Here is a 24,752-nt window from a genome sequence, read left to right on the forward strand (position 1 = left end):
GCTCGGCCCCGGCACGCCCCGCCCCGCCGCCCGCCTCCCGGCGCGGTCGCGGCTGAGCCCGCGTCCTTGCAGCACCTTTAATGAACTAAACCCACGAACACCAGAGACCGCAACAGAGCGGCGAACGCCCGACACAAGGCTAACCGGCCGTCGCTGCTGCCTCAGCTCCCCGTCTGTCCCTACCCCGCCGGGGAGCAGTGACTAGCTCGATATAGGCTTGACAAAGAGGGACGACTGAAGTAGGGATGAAACAGCAAAAAAACAGTGCATCCTCGTGCCTCACATTGCCAGGAGCTTCCCCAGCCCTTCAAGTATGGCTTTCCATTCCTTAATTTGAGCTTGGATGTAGGACTGCTTCTCCAGGGCACGCTGCTTCTCCTCTTGTGCTGATTTCCACTTGGCCATTGCTGTCTGTGGAGAAGTCAGTGCACACCATGTTTTACTAACACCAGAGTAAGGAACAGCAAAGCCAAGTCCTAAACCAGCTCCAGCTAAAGCATCAGAGCTCTTCCTCCCAAACTAAGTCAAGTGAGATTTCTTTAACCTTGGTTGCTTGTGGAAAATGTAAATTTATCTATGACCAAAATTTAGGAAGTCTCCTATAAGTTATATTTTAGCTCTTGGGCTTCTTATCAAGAATTATAGAACTGTAACTTAATCACTGTTTTGGTCTGTATATAAGTAATTATTGAAGCCACTTGCACTTGCACACTTCTAGGTTGCCCCGGAGATTAACCCAAGGTCACTGCTCTGCAACAGTTTCCAAGTTAAATCAAATGCTCTGACTTCAAGAACAACAACCCCGCTGGTGGATCTCCTCTATTTAAAAGGGGAGTAACAGTTTCCTTAAGGTGTGGGTTTATATTAAAAGAGGAATACTGCAGGTTTTCGTCTGGTTCACGTGGAGAAAGGAGGATTGGGAGGAGCAAAAAAAACCACCCTGAGCACCTGGTGCTCACTGCCTGGTTGAGTCAGTCTTACCTCCAGCATCTCCTTCTCTTTTGCAACTGTGTGACAGAATAATTTCAAATCTTCTATGACCTTCTTAGTTAGCGTCTGAAGAGTCAAAAGGAAAATGACTTTTAATATGATGCAAATAAATGTGAGTCTCAGCTGTTTCAGCATCAGAGAGAAGGGTAGGGGCACACAGACCCCTCCAAAGCCCACTTCAAGCTTTTCTTACTGTTGTCTTTTCCTGGCAAGCGCGCGTCTCTTTTTCCTCCTCTATGTTGCTACCTGTAACTAATTCAGGAGGTGCATTAGTGAACCTCTAATACACAGAGTGCTCTGAGAACAAACAGCTTTTCTACAGCAGGAAATACTAAGTTACTTTATCCAGGCCAGGGCCTACTACAGGAAGCAGCTTTTTCTCTTAAACCACAAGAAAACCCCCCAAACCCTGCAATTCCAGCAGTATTCCCTTACCAAGGAATCATGGTTCAAATTTCTTAGGAATAGTCACAACAGAAGAAAAAAAAATATTCTGGAGAAGGAGTACCAGGATGTAAGGGAAGTGCAAACTCCTTACCAGGACCGATGTTTCTCCTTTCTAAAATCATCATGCAAGTCTCCTGGATCTGCTTGAGCTTCTCAACTTCGTGGACCAGCCTCTCATTCTCCTTCTTCAACTCCCTTAACTGTATGGTGCCCTGCCATTAACACAGCTGCAAGTGAGGCAAGTTTCCAAGGAGATTTTCTTCTCCTTAGTAATACTGACAATAACAACTCCATAAGTGCTGCACTTGGCACCAAGAATCAGACCTTGCCTTCTGTCTCTACCAGCACAGCAAATTAGGCTGTTGCAGGTCCTCGCTCCTTCTTGACAGGATTAATACATTTATCACATCCACACATCATAGCAATTACTAGAAAAATTTGGTCATGGAGGAATTCCTTTTAGGCAACTTTATCTTTTCTTGTGCTCCCTCTCATTTATATAAATAATGCACACACTGAGAAGCATATAAACATTGTAAAGGAAAGGGTGTTTTACATCTTTAAGCCACAGCATGATTCCCTACACAATTCAGATATTACCAAGAAATTGGATAAGCTGATCAACCTCCCAAGTTGAATGTAATTCTCCAAGAGGATCAATAAGCATGTGGATTAGGGTGATCTGGCTGATAGTGTCACAAGCTTTGGGAACATTTCATAGGAAGCCTCAGAGGCTCTTAAAAAAATCAAGATGTGAGATAAGAGGAATGATCATCCCACAGATTGAGAACTGGAAAATAAAGTGAGATTTCACAGCTGTAGGTTACAAGGAGGGCCTCCTGTACATGACAGAAGTAGTACTAAGCATGTCCTAGAGTTACCTCTGAGACAGGGAATAATGAAGTGCCAGTTCTGAATCTGATTCCACAAAACCAGATCTGTTTGAAACAGAAGTCCCTGAGCAGTCCCAGCTCTTTCAGCCTTTCCTCCAGTCCCTTAACCATCTCTGTGGCCCTTTCTTGAATTCTCTCCAGTATATCCACCTCTCTTTTGTACCAGGAGCCCAGAACCAGTCAAAATATTCCCAGTTTGGCCTCCCCAGAGCTGAGCAGATGGGAAAACAACTTGCAGAAGAATACAAAGACATTCTGACGAAGACAAGAAAACAAGCAAGATAATCCTTAACGTGACGCTGTATGGGTCAGAAGATGGAAATTACACAATGATTTATTTCTTTTTCTCTCCTATCCTTACCTCTGATCTTGCTAGCTGTTGTTTGAGTGTTTCCACCAATTGGTTCTTGTTTTTCAGCTCTGCTTCTAGTTGGAATCTGCTGAGAGGGCTGTGGAGTCAAAGAGCAAAGACTTAGGGGCAAAATACCAGTGTTGCACGCCTCCTAATTTCACAAATATGCCCTCTTTTAAGCGTTGGCTTTTGTTTCTGACCAACAGATTTAACTAGCAATCTTGTCAGGAAAGCTGCACATGGGTGAGAGCTTGCCACAAGCCTCCATGGGGGAAGACCACGGCACGAGGACAACTAACAGAGATGGCAGGGACGTACCGTCTCGTTGCTGTCTTCTTTGAAACCAGTTCCACTTTCTTGTCAGACTTAGGCAACCTTAAAAGAGAGATAAAATACAATTACCAGAAGATTACTATGTTCTTGCAGATCACCAAGCCTGTTAGTTTGACGCAATCTGCAAAACGAGCCATCTTTAGGACATCTGCCAAATAAAACCATCAATATTTTGCTTTGATTTACCCTTGGTTTGCAGCCTTGAAGACATTGTCCGCTGGAATGTTTGAGGCAAAGTTAAAACTGGGAACCTTGCTGAACTCTTGCTCTGATGTTTTGTTGACACATTTTCTCTTTGAAGGAAAAGTCATTTGCAATTCTGGGGAAAAAAGACAACTGTGAAAACACCACAGCCTAGAAAAGACTCCCTTTAAGGTCTCTTAAGCCTTTAATTTGAGGTAAAGCAGTTATATCTGGCTAGAATGGAGACTTTAAGGTAGAAGTAACTAAGAGCAGTCGTCAAGTTTTACCCAGGATCAAGGGTCCAGAATAAGCCACAAATAGGTCAGATGTACACAGAGTTAAAATATAATTACCAGGCTAGCACTAATGAGAGTTTGAAATGATAATACACAATAAAGAAGGTCTCGACATCAAGCAGACATCGTGTCACAAGGTTGTTGTTCAATACTGGAAGCAAAACAAACACAGCCCACATGAAACTCTGTTAAGACACCTCCATATTTTGCTGTGAGTGAATAGCTACTAAAATAACAAAGAAAACTAGCTTTTTATATAGAGTTTATTTCTCTTAAATCACGACTGTTTGAGTATACAAAGCTATGTTCACTCAGTGGCTTTAGGAAGTTGCCTTTTCTCCCTCAAGTTAAGTATTTTTCAAGTGACACACCCATGAGCACATTTACACTAGAGCAACATGGAGTTTCCACCGATACAGCCCAGCCCCCACGTTTTTAACGCTAAGCCTGGGTGCCTCACGCTTACAAAATGCTATAAAGTGCTGTAAGCAGAATGAAAAGATTTAGAAAAGTAGAAGACTGTGAATGAAGCATCTTTCACATCAACGGGCCGCTGCCTTCAGCCGGTGGAGGGTACACACACCAGGCTGAGCATTAACCTAAGTCCTAAATAGGGACAAAACAGTGGAATAAAACTTCTAATTAGATTTTGGAACAGCCACCACGCAGCCAGGCAGCCATGGAGCTCCCTAACGCCGGCACCCCCCCGTACCCCCCGGCTGAACCCCGCCAGCCGTGCCCCCTGGGTGTCCCTCCGTGCCTCGCACCCACCTGCGAACGGCTCGGGGCGGTGGAGCCGGGCGTACACGGGGATGCGGGAGAGCCGTCCCTCCATGGCGGCCGCGCTCCCCTCACGAGTTCGAACTGAACCGCGCCGGGACGGTTGGGCGGCTCCGCGCATGCGCGGGGGGGGGCGGCGCTGCCTGCGGGGGCGCGGGCCGGGGTGACGCGCGCGAGCGAGCGCGGATGGAGCGGCGGCGCGGTGCTCGCGCTCCTTCTCGCTCGCGCCCCGTCTCTTTCGCGCCATTTCTGCCTCGCGCCCCCTCCCTCAGGGAAGGCGTTGGTTGCCATGACGAGGGTCCCACCCTCAGGGAAAGGCGGAGCGCAGTTCTTTCCTTCCTTCACTCCTTCCCACTGCCTCACCCTGTGGTTTGGGCACTCGAGGCCCGAAGATCAAGGGGTTTGTGGCCATCTGTGGGGACATGTAGGAGTCAGAGTTGTGAGGGTGCCGGTGCTGCCGCTGGTGTGTGAGGTACTAAAATTGCTCTCTAATGCCGCAAGGTGAAATGAGGTATCTGTATCAAATGTTTCCCGACTTAACAGACATTTTTGCAGTGTTGGCTAACATGGTTTTCATAATGGGTGGGAAATCTCTCCCGAGAGCAATGGGAGCAGTTCCGTGACGAGGGTGCTGCAGTCCCAGCCTGAGGGTGGCCTTGGCTGCCCAAACACCCACCTGAACATCCACTATGACAATTTCGGTATAAAACCATGAAACTGAAACATGAAAAATCCAAACCCATGAAACCGGCATATTTGACATATTTCAAACACTGATATTAGCTTTAAAAGTCCATGTCCCTAATGGGTATCAGGGAGTTGGTGTCTGTCTCCCACAGCACAGGAACAATTCGTGGGTGTCAGAAGAATAAGTATTTTAAAGATATCTATTTCCCTTTGGAAAATATATTAAGCACTTAAAAGATTAATAACCACAGTGTTCATGGTGAAAATGAAGCATCATACAGATTTTAGAAAAGTTTGTTATAAGCATTTATTGTATGTCAACTTGTAGAGAGAATGTTTTATTTCTCAACAAATAAGGGTAAAGAAATGCTTGTTTTCCTGTTGGTTTCTGGTAGAGGAGGAAAAACCCCTAAAATTCAAGATTCACCAGATATGTGAATTTTAAAAAGTTACATGTTTGTGGGGAATGCCTTGAGTGGAAACATGCTGTGAAGAGGACACAACAAGGCACCTGAGTTGGGGGGGATGAGGACTCTTTCCTCAAGGGGGAAATTCACACTGAAAGTCTTTGGCAGTATTAGAATTCCTTCAGATAAAACAAACTGAAGTTGTTACTGGAAATTGATTTGGGCTGGATTCTGCAGCCTCTCCCATGGTTGGGAAGAGGCTGTGTCAACTCGAAAGTCTTGACAGGACTTTTAATAATATCTTTATAATATTTAAGTAATATTTTGATGGGATCTGTGGACCTGGGCTTTGCATAAAGTAGAAAATGAAAAACTTTAATTTTTGTTATTAACAGTACACTTCACTTGATAGCTAGATTTTCAGTAGTTCAGTTTTGGCTTTTTTTTTTTAATTTTTTTTTGTTGTTTTTTACATGAGCTCTCCTTCTCTGTCGTTAAATACCTGGGGAGCTTCACCTCATTATTTCTCTCAAGAAAATAAAACCTAATCACCTTGTAGGAAATGACAAACCAGGTTTACTTGGTAAGTCCTGTGAACAGCTGTGAACATGGCACCAGACGGAAGTCAAAGGGCTTGTAGTCCAACAAGATGGCTCTCAGTCCTCTCGGTGGCATCAGATATGCTGGTTCTGTGAAAACACACGTTTTGTATGGCTGAAATACTAAGAAATAGTCTCAGCTCTAGGAGAGGTGGGAGGAAAAAATTGATATTTACAGCTCTAAGGACATTCAGGCTTCCCCTTCCCCTAGCAGCAGCTTTGCTTTCTGCAAGGTCTCAGCTGTTGTAACCGGAACTTTGTGCACTGGATCGTTTGATCCAAACATCAGGCATGTCTGGCTGGCTGTTAGGTAGCACGACCGGGCCTTCGTTTCCCAATCCAAACCGATTTTTCCATGAAGAGCTGTTCTGCTGTGATGCAGCTGGAGAGACATCAAAGACAGTCTCCCTCAGGTCCAGCCGCAGGGTATCTCTCTTCCCGTTCAGGTAACCTCGCTCCGCGTTACCGTAGGAGTCAGACAGCTCCAAGGCATCGGGACAGGAACTGGTTGATTCAGCGAGCTTCAGGCCTTGCTCGAAATCACTGATCGATGTCTCGCTGGAGATGTTGAGCATATCAAAAGAGCTGCCAAGAGAACAAAGGCATCTGTGAATTTTGTAGATGTCAGCAGCAGGGAGAGGGCTGTGGTCTGAGGTATAATCTGACTGCTGCTGGGCAGTGTCACTGGAGCACTGGGATTTATTGAGCTGCCCTTCTTCTTTCATGCCAGTTGGCTGGATGTGGTCCAGCCCAGACCCATCCCATGCCTTCAGACCATACTTTTGACAGCGACAATCTCGGCAGAGTCTCTCCCTGTGAATTTCTGTTTCTGAGGTGCTGTGCTTGTAAGGAGAGGAAGTTTGCAAGGCAGGACACTGGCACAGGCTGACCTGCTGGTCTCCAAGGGTCTCCTGCAGATTCTGTCTCTCTCTTTCCAGGGAGGGGTGCGTTCCCACTCGAGGGCATCTGTTGTCTTCAACTTGTATGTCTTCAGAGAGCACAGAGGGCTGGTTGGACAGCTTGCTTGTGGAAGTGCTGTTGTCAAAGCTGTCGCTGAGTTTCCTGGACAAGGGCTGGAGCTCGTATTGCTCGTTTGCAGTGTTGGACTCCTGGACCTTCCGCAACCGGTTTTGCTTCTCACTGCCCCCACAGGCAAAGTTTCCGTTCGGCCCGGAGTCATCAGAGTAGTCTTTCATGGTGTGGGCACAAGGCCAAAGGATCTGCCCGCAGTTCTTCTCCGGGCCAAAGAAGCAGCAGAGTGACTGGAAGAAGAAGCTGGCAAACCCACAGCTGATACAATTGATCATCATGATGAATATCCCCAGCTTCCTGTACACCAGGACCGTGGCAGGCAACATAATGACCCCTGCAGAGAAGAGAGCAGAAGCTGCCATGGCTGTGGCACAGCTCATTTGCTTCAGGGAAAAGGCCACTCGGCTCAGGCGGTCGGAATGGGGGCACAGGTGATAGGAGATGCAGTAGTTGACGGTGAAGTCAACAGAGAGACCTACTGCAGCTGAAATGAAGAGAGACTCCACTGCATTGAGCTGCCACTCCAAGAGGACCAAAAGGCCAGTGGTTACCAGGACGGTGCCTGCAATGGCAGTAACAGAGAAAATGCTAAGCAGAACGTTCCAGGTCGTGAGCAGCAGCACCACGAAGGAAATGGCTATGGAGAGCCCCATGACCACCATGGTTTCTGTGCTGAGACTGTGCTGGAGGTTGTACAGCTGTAATTTACTGGTAAACCACCCGTTCTGAAGCCCCACGGGGGCAGTTTTCATTTCCTCTGTTATCCAGAGGCTGATTTCCTCATAGAATTGTTTGACTTTGCTGTAGTTGAAGCTGTAGTGATAAATAGTTTGAAACTGCAGCACTAAGGCAGTGAGATTCCCCTCCCCATCAAACCTGAGGCCCAGATCGTACGTTTCTGCCCCTTCCCTGCCCTCCTCCAGGAGCATCATTTTGATGCAGTGCAGGAAGACTTCACTTCTGTAAGGGAAGGAGAACTGGTTACAGCAAAGGTTGAAGCTGTGGTCTCGCTGGGAGCACTGGCGACTGTCCATCCACCTGAGGAACTCCTCCATGAAGCACACCGTAGATTTCTGCTCTGCATCAGGGTAATAGAAAGTTTTGTTCTTCACTTTTTGGCAGAATTCGAGGAGCCACTTCTGGGCATCAGGATTTTGGATGGTGAAGGTGGTGTCTGTCACTAGGGTGCCATTGCTTTTTGGATTGAAATGGTCCCCGTTATCCACGGGCAGAATGCCCCAGACAATCGTGACAGGCATACGCTGCCCTTCTCCATGCTCCAGCCTCTCAAACATGAACTGGTGGCAGTACTCGGAATCGTACCTCTCAAAGGGGTGGCTCAGCCTGAACACTTGGACCGACGATGTCTCCAGAGTCGGGAGTTTGAGTTTGGGGTTGGAACAGGAAATGTAGGCACCTCCGATGGCTAAGGCAGCAAACCAGCAGATCCAGATGTACCGAAACTTGATGACCCCACAAGGCAGAAGCTTTTCAAAGAGCAGCTTGGAAGTTTCAGACAGTGTGTTCTGGAGAGCCTGGAGGACGTAATGGACGGAGAGAGCGACTCTCTTGTGGCTGCTGTTGTTCCAGTAGGCTTCCGGCTTGTAAACGCAGGTCGTTGCGATGTAGCGCTCGTACAGCACGGCCGAAGAGGGCAGCCAGGTCATCATGAAAACCAGATTCACCAGCACCGAGGTGCCCATGTAGACGGCGAAGCAGCGGATAGCTGTGATGTTGCTGATGTAGCTGGCGTAGAAGGCAGCACCCGTCGTGAAGCACGAGGCCAGCATGAGATACGCAAAATGGTGCATGGTTTGACTCACCCACTGAGCAAGCCCGGCAGAAGGGTTCTGGCTCTTGCTGAGGTTCCACAGGTCGAAGAAGACAAAAGTGTGGTTGGCACAAATGCCGCTGAGAATGATGACTGCTGTCAGGTTTATGAAAGGGAAATAGGTGAATTTAAAGGCCACCTTGTACAAGAAGTAGGAGATCATCAAAGAACTGACAACAGCGAGGAGGACCATCAAGGTAATAAATACTGAGCGTAAATAAAAAGAAATGCTTAGAAAAATAGCTAATATTGCCAGCACTGGATACTTAGTATCAAGTAAAAGGTAGTGCTGGAATAGTTTCTGTTTAAGGCCCAGGTCCATTCCAGTGATAGACGTGTAGTTATCAAACAGATCCCAGGTTTCAAGGTTGTCTAAGTAGATCCCCATCATAGATGCACCTTTTCTTGTAGGCAGAAAAAGCAAGCTGTATTTGAGAGAGGGCACTTGGTACTCCATCGTCTGGGGACTGAGAAAGTCCCTGTCGACCAAGAAGTGAAGCAGTTGGTAGATGGCATTGAAGCGGGTACATTTTTCTGGGACTTGAGCACACTGAGAGTGTTTCTGTCTGACAGCCTCGGGGCCTATGCAGGATGGCGTGAGGACACCTCGGTGGTAGTCTGGAGCACAGGCACGGAGCAGGGCCAGGGTGTGGGAGATGTCTCCTTGGGTTATCTCCAGACACGAAGACCTGTTGTACAGGACAGCAATGTAGTTCCCCACAGACCAGCTCGGGCAGCATTCGTTGGCTTCAGTGCGCTGGCACAGGTCTCTAAAATGCACGTGTGAGCGTATCTGAAAAACATGAGGGGGCATCAGGTCAGACCCTCTCTTGCAGCCCCAGTGTTCCTTACTCGCTGCAGTAATTCTCCTGTCCTGTCCTGTCCTGTCCTCTTCTCTCCTTTTCCCCTTTCCTCTTTACCCAAGGTGTACCACTCATCGCCATCCATCCTCCCAGTGACAAATCCCAAACACCAAAGCTATGGAAAGTTGGTAGCCTTTTGCAAAAATTAAACCCTGTCCATTATTATATTTTATAACCACAGATTTGAAAATTTGGCTCCTATGGCAAATGCAGCTCATCCAATTAAACTTCCCACTTGTAAAGCTTGCCACCAATCTCCAAGCTGGTAGCTCCATTTCCATAATTATGTTCTGCTGCCCAAAATCCTCATCAGCTTCTGATAGACACCTTTAGCTTCTAGACCAGCTCCTGTTCAGTGTCCTTTATTCTTGTTTAATTTGCAGCTGGCAGGTGGGATCATCCCTGTATTGCCAAGTAGGTGAAATGCTTTGGAATCCTCCAGGTAAAATCTGTTGCATAGCTTACATTGTTTTTTGTCTGGCATCCTCTCAGCAAGACATCAAAGATTGCAGCAGACAGAAAAGAGACAGCCTGTACTTGTGTTCTTCCTGCCATCACTGACCTTGTCTTGTTCCATTTGACACATAGACTGAATTGCTTGCAAGTTCCATAAGCTCCCAGCAGTTGTGGACATAAATACCAGCTGGGAATAGCTCTTTTCTGAAATAAAGAAGAAGAAGAAAAAAATCATAAAAGGATTAGGTAATGAAGATGAAGCAGCCAGGCTGTTTGGAGTAGAGTCTCCACAGAAAAAAGAAATATGTATCTCTGTCCATAGGACTGCTCTGGAGGACTCCCTGGAGGGAAGCAGGTCACAAGACAGTGGTGAGCATGTGCTTTGTGTGACCTTACCCCTGCTCCTTGAAACAGGTCAGCAGCATCACGGCATTTTGAAAATCAAATATCAGCTTGCCTTTAGCGACTGCTGGCACCTGGTTCTGCACCCCTGGAACAAGGGAGGAGCTCGAGCTCAGCCAAAAAGCCCCAAGGACCTGCAGGTTTGGTGTGTGACTTGTTTCAGAGGTGGATAGAAGGCAGGGAAGAGAATAAAAATATCTGCATGTTGTTCCTCTTCTTTCTACTTACTAGTGTCCATTTTGGGACAAATTTGGGGGTGTTGGAGCTTTCTGTTTTTCTCTCCAGATTTTACTGCCATTTACATTTTTCAAGAAGAAAAGAAGGAACAGAGAGGGAGTGGGAGCAGACAAGGGAGAGGGAGCAGACAGCGAGTGGGGCATATGCTGTTTTTCCAGAGTATTCACTTTTGATATGGGTAAATGGTGAAAACATTAGTCCTTTAATGTGTGCTTTCAAGGTATATTTCTAAAGCGAAAACAAGAAGCATGGCAAAGAGTTAAGAAGGAGAAACAACTCTTCAGAATTTCTGAACCAGCCTTTTCTGACCACTGAGGTATGAAGTGCTGGGAGGGCACTGTCAGAGCTCTCACAGGTGGAATTGTACACACTTCTTGCTTAGAGCAAATTCAGAGTATTCCCTGTGTCCTAAACTCTGACAGTTCTGCCAACTGAGTTCTGAGTGTGCAGTATTTACTGCCCCATCGAGATTTCACTCACCTGGGGGACCACAGAAGAATCCATCTGCTCCATAGATGGTTTCCACCATTCTCCGTGTCCTTGCTGCTTGTTCTCCCTGAGCAGCCTTCTGTCCTCTGCCAATGCCAAGGTCATCATAGCTAGCAAGAGGGCAGATTATTGTTAATAATACTGTTAACTATTATTATTAACAAGAGAGCGTCTGGCTGAGAATTACATTCACTGACAAGGCTCTGGTGCCACACACAGCAATAGGCAGCCCAAATCCATTGCAGGCATACAGACTTCAAACTCTCCAATGCCTCAGTTGCTTTTAAGCGTAGGATGTATGTTGAAATTCACATAGATATTTTTGAATATTGAATATTGAATATGTGACTTTACAACCAACATGTTCCTCAAATCCCCCAAACCAAGCTCAAATACCTTTTCTTCTTGGCATAGGGAGAAAGGGAAAGGGTCTTCTTGTAGCCTGTATGGCTCTCGACATTCCTCCACACAATGAGCTTCCTGCCAATGTCAGTGTCCCGTGGCTCAAAACCCTGCACCAAGGAAAAGGGCTTTGTCACAGCTCCACTTCTGCTCAGCTGTCCTTAGGCCTCCTCTGACACATGGGAACTGTATGAGACTGTTACTGCATCTTGGAGAGATGCACGAATTGAACTTTCCCTTGAACTACTGCATCCCAGAAATGAGAGAAAAAATACGTCTCCTTCCCTTTTCCCTTTCCCTTTCCCTTCCCATCAACAATGGCTACAATTCTCTCTCCCTGATCACCTAAGAATCTCTCCTCCTTCTCAAGTGTAATAGGCCCTTACAGAAATGGGACTAATTTTCCTTTTTGCAGACAAACTCTAGCGTATTCTTATTTTTTCAAGATTCCTCCATTAACAAGAGGCAGGGATGACTTTAGGGAATGTGGCATTCTACATGGAAAACATTCCATGTGCATAGTGCTCAGAACAGGGCATGCTCTCCACATCAAGAGCCTCATGCACAGACTGTAGGAGCAAAAGCCAGCTCTTCTATCCAGTCTCTGCTGAGCCTAGCTATTCCCTGTGGGCAATCTCAGCCTTCCAGCCTTGGAAGGGGAGCAAAGGGAGCAATCCCAGTTTGTGCTGGCAGTGTCTCCACACCGGAGTGAAGGCACTGGTGGGAGTGCACAGCATGGCTGAGGGATGTGTTCTCCCTGTGTGTCAGGGGCAGCTGTGCAGGACTGATACATTCTGCTTATCTTGGAGGGATGATATCACTGGTTGGGCATGGATTTACATTCCTATTGATACATCAACTGTAGGGACTTACCATTAGGGGTTCTGAAAAGTCAGGCAGATTCCCAACCAGCAGCCCAGCCATGGTGCAGATCACTGCTGCCACGGAGCACAGCACCAGCATGGCCAGCGGCCACTCCGTGATCAGCTGGGAGTAACTGCAGGCAACAGGAAGAGAAAAATGCAGCTGGTGAGATGCTTCTGCTCTGAGCAAAAACCTGCTGTAGAGCCAATGAGGTGTGAGTAACAGGAAGGAAAAAATCAGGGTCTCTGGTTTGAGCACTTATTTATTGTGAGGCTTGGAGGCTCTAGTGCAGCTATTAATGAACATAGTACACCTCTAACTGGATGTTTGCAGGCAGCTCTAATTAACTCGGGTAATTACATTTTGCCTCCCTGCATTTTCCAGCTTTTTCAATCAGAAATAATAAAAACCAGACTCTTGTGTCCTTGGGCAAAATGAAGCTTTAAACATTTAAATTCAAAGATTGCATTTAGAAAGAGCCTCTTCATTTCCCTCACATTGAGCTATGTCAGCTGGTGGCTGCAACAGTTTGGGCTGCAGATTTCCAGACCGTGGACCCTGAGAAATCTTCAGGTTATTCTGAAGAGTCCCTGAAGGTAACTGACCAGAGCAAGCCCACTGTCACTGGTCTAAATTCACATGTATTCACTAGAATACATATAATTTTCATGACATTTCACAGAATTTTGATGACATTTCTATACCATCAAAATCCTTCCAGGGAAGCAGCTTACTCTGGCCAAAGTATTATTTGCCAGTTACTTTTGTTCTTAAAGAGCTGGTGTAAAATTTTCTATCCAAGTTCTGTTTTTCCTTTGGAACAAACTGTCTCCCATGTAGGATGATCTATGAAAGTTACTCTCCCACATTTTTTACCAGTGCAGGTTTTACTGTGTCAAGATTTTTGTCTTTCTCAGAAACATCAGTTGAGATATAAGATAGCAGAATGGGTTCCTGCTCTGGTTTGGAAGGTTCTAGGTAGTTCTCTTGTGTTCTGCTGTATTTCTGAAATATAAGAAATTCTTTGTTCAAAAATAGTTGACAAGTATCTGTGAAGGGAAGTGAAATATTTATGAACTTTATTTGAGATGGAATGTTTCTGCTTGCCTGCTCTTTTGCCCCTTTTGCCTGGGACTCCACTGCAGCTATTTCATCATTAGAAACCATCACAAGCACTTCAAACACCTTTTCACATAACTTTTGATTTTTTTTTTTCTTGGCTTTTTTTTTTTCAATTTACAACTGCCTTATCAAGTTTGTTTTCATAGACAAAGTCTTTCCTATGAAAATGAACAAAACTGCTCTTTACCTAATTTCTGGAGGATGTTTTGGGTATTTCCATGTCCAATTACCAGAAAAAAAAAGAACAAAAAAAAAGGTGCTTACCCAAACCATCCAGAAGTAATAGTTTACAAAAGTCAACTTTAAGTACAAGTAGAAAGCAATCAAATTACTTTAATTTTGATAAATGCATTTAAAATTCTCTGTCTGTTGAAAAGATAAGTTTATTTCCTGGATGAGCTCTTTTTGTTATTGCTCCTTGGATAAAACAAGCTGGATTAATCTTACACACATATATATACACACATACACACACACACACACACACAGAGAATTATTTTATATATATATAAAGCTACTGTATAGGTTAGAGCCAGGCACCTGCCCAAGAACAGCTACTGGGACAGTGTTGCTATTCATTAATGCAGGTTAAATTGATCTCACAAGCAAATGGAGATTTTTTCCAAAGAGCGGAAAGCCCCAGGAGCGCTGACCTGGCCTCTGGAGCCGGGCCTGCTGGGATGTCACCAGCAGTAACACTCTGCTTCTCCTAATAGCAGGAGAGGAGAGCACTGATCACAGGGTACAAGGACAGGAAGCTTTTGCTGTTAAACATACCTTTTTGGCATCCTGAAAGCTTTATCATGTCTGCAGACAGAAAGGAAAAAAGATGTGTTAATTTATTATTTTCCTGGGAAGCCCAGTGCTGGGCTGATCCCTGAGCAGGTTAACCCTTGCAGGGCTATAAGCACCAAGGTGAGCCAGTGCTGACACAGTTCTGGCACTGTGTGAATTAGTTTAATGAATAACAGAGCCTTTTCCTCTCCCATTTTAACCAAACAGGATGGGAAGCCATGTAGTCACTCCTCCTTTTGCCCCTCTCAGAAAACCCCGCAGAGAGTACTGGACATTAGCAATGCAGTCTCATAGAAATCCCATTGCATATCTCATCCATTAAAATCTATCTGGTTTAAGTGCTTTTCCTGCACTTCTTAAAGGGTTCCTTGACAAAAGCAAACCTCTTTATTAAATCTCATGAGTTGGGCTAGCAACAACTGTAGATAGTTTTTACTTCCTGTTTAGCTTAGCAAGGATTTTCCCCAGAAGGTGACTCTTACTTGTTTCCTGGGCCCCTCCAAAGACAGTGTCTTTTCAGGCTATAGGAGCAGAATGCCAGTGGAGCTGCTAAAAATATTTTATCAGGATTTTCTTCACAGAGGAGCATTTGTCACTCTACTTGAAGGGCTCTGGGGGGGGAAATAAAGAAGCCTTCCCCAGGGGATCCAAAGTTTGTTAATGAATCCCTGAGGACAAGCCTTCCACTGGCATCCTGAAAAAAAAGCTGCATCTTGGTGGGTCAGATACCTTTTGTTCTGCTCTCTCCGTGCTGAAACATCCCCTTGAAACACGCCTCAGTCTGGCACAGCCTTGGCTTGGACCAGCTTCCAGAGAACTGCTCCCACCTCCTTCTGCAGCTGTGCCAAGCTCCACTCAACCAGTGCTCCCAACTCCTCTCACCCTCCTACACTCCTGCTTAAACTGGGAGAAGGTCCTGCTGCACTCCAATATCTGTGTTGGGCAGATGGCCCCCACTCCATGTAGCAGCCAACTGGTGACCTTGAGGAAGCTCATCCTTCCTAGCTTTGTTATGAGTGGGAGAAATGGAAAAGCAATGGAGGAGAGCTCCCCATGGCAGAGTCACTCTTGGTGGCTCGTGTAATAAATGATTCTGTGTTTTGCTCGTCACGCTAATGCTCTGTAGATTCAGGACAGAGAGGAGCAGAGCAAAAGCCTCCCCAGATTATCAAAGCAAGGTCTCTCTCTGGCAATGCACTGCCCATCCTGTGCTAATTCCCTCACAATAGCTCCTCAAGCAGATTTGCTTGGATTAAAAACCTCATTCTGGCATTATTATGTTATCACTTTTCTGACTGCTGGTGCTGCACACTCTGCCAGGGATTTGCAGTCCAGCTGTGCTTCCTACTTAAATGACCTGTTACAGAGGATGTGGTTGGCAATTTTGTTGATAGCATATGAGTGAAAAAGGGTCCTGGCTCCTTTGACTGCAGTTCCTCTACACTGAAAACACAAGCAAATTAAATCCTCTGTAAATGGCTGGAAAAAGAGACTGTAAAGGGCTTTTGTGCCTAACACTGAAATGTGGGCAAGGAAGGAATCCTGTGCCATCTTTTATTAGGATTCAGTGGCTACGGCTGCAGCAGTGAAGGGATCATGATCTCTTGTGCCAAGAGTGGACTCTAAAAGGCACTCTCAGGAGGAAGGATGGTGCTGGCTGGAAGGAGCAGAGGTTGCAGTTCAGGCTGTTGTTATCCAGGCACTCTGTACACAAATGAATTCTGTCATGGACAACAAAGAATTCATACCCTGGTTGCTGCTCAACCTGGAAAGCCAAATAATGTTCCCCCCTTTTGTATCTCTCACTGCTCAGCTGTAGCTAGTGCTTACCCTCTGCTGCCACTCAGCTCTCTGTATGCCCACACAGAGGTAGAGAGCAAACTGGATCCCTCCGTGCATTTTGGGGCAGCTGGTGCCCTGAGCTGGAGAGCAAACCCATGCTTCATGCATCCCAGCTCACACCCTGCTCATCCCTCCCACTTGCCCCTATCAAGTCTGGAAGATGCTCTTTTGAGATGCCTTTCACGTGCCTCTTACCTGACTGTGACAACATGATGTTGCACTGGCTGCCGCTGCCCGGGGGACCACTGCTTCCAGGGCATTTCTGAGGCCTTGTGGTGGGAAGCTGGCACAGAATCACCACTGGAAAGGTGGGAACACAGCACAGGCCTCTCGCCATGCCCAGGGACTGAGGGCAGGCCATAGCTGCCTTGGGACTCCTCCTGGTTGCAGGGGTAATATGGGTGGTGCTGCTGTGAGTCCTGGGAGCTTGATGGCACCTGGCCATTGGACTGGGTGGAGACTGGTCCAAGTGTGTGGCTGGAGGAGGGCAGGTTGTCTTCCCCCAGCCCGGGGGATGCAGGAATGGGGCAGTGATGGACTGGGCAGATTTTTTCCCAGGAAGTGCCACTGTAGCTGAGCTCAGCGTTCCCAGTCTCTGGCATGGCAAGACAGGTCTGACAAGGTCCTGCATTTTGTTTTTCCCTATGAGAGAAATGAAGGGAAAGGTAAAACAGGGGAGAGGTTGAAAGGCTGTGCTGAGGAGTCGCATCCTGAGAACTGGAGATGCTCACAGACCTCCCACGTAACACAAATGTCAAACCTCACCCACTGTGTCCTGTACCAGGAGTCAGCTTAAGGGCTGAATGGATTATGCTTTTTATAAAGACATCCGTGACTCACTCAGGGATCCCAAGTGATGGGGGATCCTGTAATCCATCCTTTGTGTGTGTTGCTCCAAAAGTTTGAAAAATTGGGTAATAGCCCACCCAAAAATTCTCCCAAGATATTTCACTGTGGAGGGGGGTCCTAACTCAGGACCCAGAGAGATTACAGAGGCCTGGGCAAACAGAAACCAATGGAATCTGCATGTCTAGAAGCCACTCAATTATCTGCACTCCTTGGGAGGATTAATTAGTGTGATTGCTCTGCAGAAGGACTGGCACTGCTCCATGTTGGGTCAGCAGGAGAGTGAGTCATCCCTGGCACTGACACAGCTGAGCAGTGAACCTGAGGGCTGTGGTGTGTAACAGGGTCTTCAGCCTCCAGCCTGGCACATTCCCTAATGGCTCCCACATCCTGCATGCTCCACTGGGCTCTTCAGGAACTTTTTAGACACACATCTCCCAAGGATGACAGCAACAGATTTTATTGGTCTTACCTTGTAGGAAGGGGATGGACTGGGATCTCTATAGATCCTTTGAAAGTTTACTGTCCTCTGGCTGCCGAATTTACTGAGACAAAACATTTGCAGACTCCAGTTCCCAAGTAATGAGGTGTCTGCAGGATACACTTTCTCTTCTCCAAGGAATTAAAAACATTATTTCATTCCTATAGTTCTTGATTTATGGAGCCCGAGAGGTTTTGCTAGCTTGGAGAAAGTTTGAATAATACTTTGAGGGACTGCTTTGTCTGTGTGACACCAAAAACCCCTTCACACACAATAGACTGAGGTCCTTCAGACCCCAAAATGCTTTAGGAATTGCTGTCCCAAGAGATGCAAACACCAGCAGTTTCTGGTCCTTGTTCAGAGCACGTGCCACAGTCTCTTACAGCTGAATTATGTGTCTTGCTGCAGTGCCTGGCGTCCAGGATTAAACAGGACGAACAGTTCAGACCAGCCAAAATCACAAAGTGTCTCAAAGAATTATGAATGTTGGAGGAAGACTGCAGTGAGATCAACTTTAGCCTGAGGCACCTGGTGTGATGTGGGAAAAAATTAAGATAACAAGTTGGGGAAGGGATGTTTTTTAAAATTTTGTAGAGTCTCTCTCATTTATTTTTCTCACAGCCATAGAAAAAGGCAGAATTTTAGTGATTACACGTCTCTGGAATTGCACCCAAAGTTAACTGGCATGAGATTATCAAAGACAAAAGAATCTGGAGAATACTATTAGCTCAGTATTGCTTGAAAATTGCTATTTTTTCCAGAAAGCAGGACATATTGGCCTTGGCAGTCTGTGCTGTGTACTTTCCAACATCAGTTGAGTTTATCAACACTGATAAACTATATTTCATGATTGTACAAAATGGGCTTATTTCATTAAAACCATTACAGCAGAGTAGTGTTTGTGGTAGCAGTTACACCAGTGCCGATGTGGACACTCATGCCACAGGCATCACACTCAACTTCAGCTTGCACACTGTACCAGTCCAAGGACAAGTAACAGAGAAATCTTGACTCATTAAGCAGCATCCAATGCTATGTTTAGTTTCTAAGCCTAAAGAAGGCTGCAGCAGTTACAGACACAGATAGCACATTCCTGGGTCCTGACTTCAGAAGCCATAATTGATGTGCAAATGCAAAGTAACTGGGAAGAAGTCAGTGTTTGTGCTGAAGCAGGTGCCAGAAAGCAGCAGACAGGTGTGTGCACACCTCAGTGAGATAAGGTTGAGATAAAGTTGTCCCCAGCAGTTCCAGTGCTCATTTGCCTCTGAGCTTCAAGGCAAGGTACTAGTAAGACTTGAGCTGGTTCAATGCAGCAAGAGGGAGAGCAGCTGGCAAAGCAGAAGCTCCTGAACTGTGACAATGATATCCCAGTCACCCAAAGAACTTGTCAAATAACATCAACAATAAGCTTGAAGTCCTTGCTGTCCTGTCCCAGGTGGATTAGTGACAGGATTACCTGGCCTTTCAAGTGTGTGATTTGTGTTAGAGCTCTGTGTAAAGGTAGTTCACAACAAGAGACTCCACACATGTCATATATGAGATTACAAATGCAGTGCCAGCAAAGCTGCTCAGGAGATGCAATCTGAACTCTTGTCTGGAGTTCTTACAGCCTCATCAGAGTCGTCCCTGCACGGGGAGGGATTCAGGCGCAGCACAGGGCAGGAGCGCTGCAGACAGACCAAGGGAAGATTAGGGTCTGTGGCAGTCAATAAATAAAATTACATCTTTAATTAGTCGTTGCACTTCTCTACTAATCATAGAGGCAACCTTAGGGGAAGATGCTAAACCACCACATCCCCTACAGTGCTAGTCAGCTGCAGGGGCAGAGGTTATTTGGGACAGGACCTGGAGGGTCCCTCAAGCCACGCTTTCAAGCCTGAGGTGTAAATCATCTTGCTCTTCCCATGTGTCCAGTGACTTGGTTGTGGTTTGTAGCTTTGTACTGCAGGGAATTTTCATCAGAGAGCTGAGGTCATGGTAGTGTTATGCTTTGACAAGGTCTAGACCTTTTCTCACTCCCTTTTTGTTACCTCTAATTTACTCTTTTTCCTCAGCCTTGATCCTGTTGTTTTCCCTAATTTTTGCACACTTTAAATAGGTGATGCTCTCCTGCAGTGCATAATAATTTATAAAGACACTGCCATACTGACATCTTGTGTTTTGGTGTTCCTACACCTGTACTGTATTTCTGATCTTTTTTTTCAAAGGAAAAACAAAATTGTCATCCCTTTAAACTGCTGGATCTGCACAGTAATCTGGGACCAGAGGCTTTTCATGACTTAATTAGCCTGTCTGCCTCATCTGAGGGTGAATATGTGACACTGGACAGAACAAAAGGGCTTTTACAAAATACACTTTGAACATGGTCAGGGAGAGGCAGGAGACCATGCAATGAAAAATTCTTCCTCCGCAAACCCCTCGGCTACAAAACCTCCTGGAGGGGAAAGCAGATGCCAAACTCTTGGATATCGCAGATTGCCTCCGGGTTTTCTGCACATACGTTGGTAGCGTTGAGTCTAATATTTCACATGAAATCACACTCTCCTTGTTTACCATCTTTGCTGTGAAATGCTGTCAAGTTCTGCTCTTCCTCCGTGTGTCGTCTCCGAACTCAATCCCTGGCCTCCTCAGTGACTTCAGATTCTGGAATAACTTTGGCAAGTTTGGATCATTCACTCGTGACTTCTCTTCATTATCTTCTTTTCAGACTAAACAATTACAGCTCTGTCAATCACCCTCCGGATATGAGTTCCCTTATGCTCATCCGTCTCCAACTCCATGACGATGTGACCTTGGTTATCCACAATCTCCAGGGAAACCTGGAGCTTGCAAATAATGATCGGTTCGGATAATCACTGCTGGCAGCTCAGCAGAGTTCAAGTCTCCACTTGCTGCTTTCCCAATTAGCTGTAGTGCTGCTGAGCTTAACCTTTGGTCTGCTGAGGTCTGCACCAGACATGTAGGCTGGTCCTTCTTTGCCTGAAACCATGTCACTATTACTTTTCTGGGCCCTCAGGACCTTGAACTATGCTAGAAAAATGTTTCTGGGGATTTCTGATGTCTGTTTGCTGTCAGGCATGAGGAGAAGAGGGCAGAGCACCACACTGGACTCTGCTTGCCTTGCTGACACTGACAAAGACTTATTTTTAACATTCATTCCCACTCTGGGCTGTGTCAGATATTTGATTTCTTTGGGATTAAGTGAGCAGAAATGATGTCTCTGCTGCAGAAAAGCCTACAGAGGCAGCTGGCAGCCTCCATTTTCTTCTCCAGGCTCAGCTGCATGTAACCAGAGAGATGCTGGGAAAGGAGAAAAGAAGGGGTGTAAGGGAAGGGATGGACTAGGGTTAACTGCTCCTGTTACCCACAGCAGTGAGCTGTGCTGCTCTCGCTGTTTGCTTCCCTGTCTCTTGCCCTGAGATGTCTAGACAGAACAATAATCCAATTTATGGACCTGCCCGAGTCACTCTGAGTGCAGCAGTGCTTCTCTGAGATGAGTACCAGGGCACAAACAGGGTGCTCATACTGATGAGTACCACGGCACCTACCTTGTGTGAGGGAGCTAGCAAAAGGACTGCAGCCTCTTCCCACAAGAAAACAGGAAAGAGAGGGTCAGGATTTCTAAGGAGACAGCTTTCTGCCATTCCAGGTCTGCAGGGATGTGGAGCAGTGGTGGGATAGAGGGTCTGTGGTCCATCCCCCTGGCGCAGAGTATCTCCCTCTTCCAGAGACCAGCATCCTTTTGCCCCACACTGGATGGCTGCAGGACCTGGCTTTAGGCTTTACCTGCTCACTTGGCCCCAGCAAAGTTTACTGGAAACATGCCATGTTGGCTGCCTGCTCCCAGCACATTCCCCTCGGGATGGTTTAATTCTGCAGCACACAGAGCTGAGCTGGGATGGAGGAAGCTTTGCAGGCAGGGAAATAGTAGCCTTCCTTTTCCTAAGCCACTACAGTTTTTGGCACTCCCTGGTCTTGCTCTCCCCCTCAAGCCACGAAGTAGGAGCGCACATGTGGTTCTGAGAGGGAAATGGGCCAAAAATATTCAGCCTTTTGCAGGAATGGTTCCTTTCTCAGTCTGCCTAATTCCACCCTTGTCCCCAAGCCCATTTCTATAAGCACTGCTTTTTTTTTTTTTAATAGATCATCCCCCCCTTTGCATACTAAAGAGAGGATCAAGAAAGAAGCACTTTGCATATGAAAGATGGGAAACACCTACTGAGTGAATGGAGCTGTCTGATGCCTGACTCAAACTACAACTTCTCCTGTTGACAGAGGAATCTTAAGGAGGAATAAAAACAAGGAGAAAAATGGCAGAAGTCTGTACCTTGCCTACAACTGGAGCCCTTTTTCATCAGGAACCTTTGCTCAATTAGCCATTAGGTGCTACAAAATTTCATTAATTAAAAAAAAAAAAGAAGCTAGTTTTATTTTCTTTTCCCTTTTTTTTTTTCTTCCTCTAGCAAAGTTTTGTTTGCATATCAGCTGTACAAGTGTTCCCAAATGAAAAAGAAATATGAATTCTTTCTGGATTAAATCCATGTGCTATAGGTCAGCTCCCATCTAGACTAATAGCTTTTTCCTGGAGAGCTGTAAATGACTTTTTAAGAATGTGCTTTTATAATGGAATTTAAATTTCTCTTTGAAAGTACCACCAGCAAAACTGCGGTGGAGCTCTTGAGAAAAATAGCTTTTTGCCTTGTATTTTCTAAGGAGATAAGAGTGCCCTTTCCCTGGGATTAGGGGAGGGTTCATTGCATTTCACTGTCACCTTGTTATCTAGCTCCCTGTCTCCCTGACAGAGAGAGACAGGCACTCCTGAGCAATCCATCTCCTCCTTTGGCTGCGGCAAATCCTTGTGCAGTGAACAATTCCTGTGGAGTTCTTTTGTTTTGCTTTTTCAGTCTAGCAGCAGGATCGTGCATACCCTTGAGAAGACCTACAGTCTTTTTGTTAGTGAGACTCCTGAGTATGTTAAATCATCATGAAAAATTAATGAGACTGCAAAACTCTGCTTCCCACATAGTCTGCCAGGAAAAGTTTTGTTTTATAATCCTTTTCATTGACTTGTAAGAACAGCCTTATCTTTACCCCAGGCAGCTGCTGCTGCTGCTGTGGGTACAGGTGTGTGTGCTGGACATGGAGGGCTCAAGGTTCCCACCCAGCCTTCAGTGCCAGAACAGCTGTCTGCATTGGGAAAATCATGTTTGCTAAGCCTCATTTTGAAGAAAAAAAGGAGTGAAATGAAAAGGGAAAGGAAATGAAAATCCCCACCTTGGTGTTCCAGACTGAAAGAGGCCAGGAGGAAGATGGTGTTTTCTAACATCTGTGGTTTTTTGCTGATGAGGTGAGCATTGATGATGAAGAGCTTTGGCTAGGGCAGAGGGTGGGGACCACAGAGCTAAAACTGAGTGAGCAGCATGGGTGAAGTTCGAAATACACCTGTGTCAGGTGGCTTAACTCTGTAACTTACCTCTCACAGGCTGCAGTGTTCGTTTCGAGATCTGTCTGAATGGCGAAGGAGTACTCAGACAAGCAAAGAAGATGGCTCCAGTGACAGCTCGGCCCCAAGGAATGTGCAAGGTCTAAGCTAGGGCTGGACTGTGTGAGAGTCACTGAATACCCACAGGCACGGCAGCCTCTGGCCGAGGACATCAGAGCTGTCTAATGAGCAGTGAGTGCCCTGTCAGTGCCCCCGGGCGGGTGGGGCTCTCTCAGCCTAAATATCCTGTACCAGACAGAAATGAAACCCTTGGGCTTTCAAAAGGGATTTGTGTGCTGCTGACCTCGGGGTGTGTTCTGGTCAAACAGAATCTGAAGAGCTCAGGTCTGTTGCCCTGGTCTAACAAGTGCCAGTGTGCTCGTGAATATGGGATGGCTCCTTGCCCATGATTATGGGCTGTTGATGTTTCCAGAAAATGTTGACGATTGTGGCTGCCAACTTGGCTTAAGACACCAGGTAAGAGAGCATATGGCACAGGGGGACATGATGAGGGATGCGGGGGTTTATGGAGATCTTTGGAGTGAAACCCATGTTTGCCCACAGCTGAGTGCAATAAGGTTATGTCTGAAACACACTGAGCTTACCAACAATAGGTCTCCCGTTGCTGCAGAAGAGGGAGCACACCATGTTGCAGGATAGAAACCTGCTCGGGAGACTAAACCGGGAAGCCCCCCGGCACAATTGGCTCTGCATGGTGTTCCTGGCCCCGGGGTAGGAGCAACCAGGGCCCCGGTTGGGCAGCGCACATCGCCAGAGCCCGAATCGCGGGTGGGCAGCTGGGCAGGCAGTGAGGGATTCTGTCTGCACCCCCGGTAGGACGACGGGACACACTTCGGCGGGACTGAGGGGCCCTGGTGCTAGGAAAACCCGGTGACACCGACCACTTCCACACACAGAGCCGCGGGTGGCGGCAGGACGGCAGTTCCCACCCGCCGGGGCTCCGCGCCCCTGTCCCGACCCCGCAGCTCCTACCTGGGCGAGGCGGGGTCGCGACCGCGGCGCGTCCCCTCGGGCCGCGGCTCCCGGGGCGCCGGGGAGGGCGCGGCCTCCATGGCCGGCGGCGGCGGGCGCTGTCCGTGCCCGCGGTGCTGAACGCTCCGGAGAGGCGGCGGCGGCGGTAGCGCCCCGGCGCGTCCCGGCTCTGCCCGACCCTGCTCTGCCCGGCTCGGCGTGGCTCGGCTCGGCGTGGCGCGGCTCTGCTCGGCTCGGCTCTGCCCTGCTCGGCGCCGCTTTGCCCGGCTCGGCTCGGCTCGGCGCGGCTCTGCCCGGCTGGGCTCTGCCCGGCTCGGCGCGGCGCTTGCGCGGCCGCGGAGGCGGAGGCGGGCCCGGCGCGGGGCGGGCACGGGGGCGCAGCCGCCAGCGCGGGGAGCGCTGCGGGAGGAACTGTGAGCCCCGGGGCCAGCCTGGCTGTCGGGGATGGGGCTGAGCGTGTGGGTGCGGAACAGCAGCTCGGGGCACCGGGCATCCTTTGGGTGACAAGTCCCTCATCCCCGCAGTTGTGCTCCTACTTGGCCCGGGCTGGGAATGCTCCCAGAATCGCTCCTGGCCCTGTGTGGCAGGTGCAGGGCAGCGTTTTGAAATGTTGGCTCTTAGCAGCATTAAATAAGTAAATGATTTTAT

General features: G+C 47.3%; 2 protein-coding genes across 2 annotated transcripts; both read right to left on the reverse strand.

The window, feature by feature from the left end:
* Positions 1–63: 63 nt before the first annotated feature.
* KNSTRN (kinetochore localized astrin (SPAG5) binding protein) lies at positions 64–4,379 on the reverse strand. Its single transcript, XM_032113298.1, has 8 exons — positions 4,266–4,379; positions 3,202–3,334; positions 3,001–3,057; positions 2,692–2,779; positions 1,529–1,649; positions 1,184–1,242; positions 982–1,056; positions 64–411 (listed from the first exon to the last, which is right to left on the reverse strand). Exons 1-8 carry the CDS (start codon positions 4,327–4,329, stop codon positions 280–282), a joined length of 729 nt encoding a protein of 242 aa, XP_031969189.1. The 5' UTR covers positions 4,330–4,379; the 3' UTR covers positions 64–279.
* An 864-nt stretch (positions 4,380–5,243) lies between these two features.
* DISP2 (dispatched RND transporter family member 2) lies at positions 5,244–24,184 on the reverse strand. Its single transcript, XM_032111181.1, has 8 exons — positions 24,105–24,184; positions 16,498–16,944; positions 14,443–14,472; positions 12,553–12,676; positions 11,674–11,789; positions 11,269–11,387; positions 10,256–10,353; positions 5,244–9,623 (listed from the first exon to the last, which is right to left on the reverse strand). The coding sequence occupies exons 1-8, from the start codon at positions 24,182–24,184 to the stop codon at positions 6,204–6,206; spliced, it is 4,434 nt and encodes a 1,477-aa protein (XP_031967072.1). The 3' UTR covers positions 5,244–6,203.
* Between the last annotated feature and the right edge of the window lie 568 nt (positions 24,185–24,752).

Source organism: Corvus moneduloides, chromosome 6, assembly GCF_009650955.1.
Source record: "Corvus moneduloides isolate bCorMon1 chromosome 6, bCorMon1.pri, whole genome shotgun sequence".
In the NCBI taxonomy this organism is placed as follows: domain Eukaryota; kingdom Metazoa; phylum Chordata; class Aves; order Passeriformes; family Corvidae; genus Corvus; species Corvus moneduloides.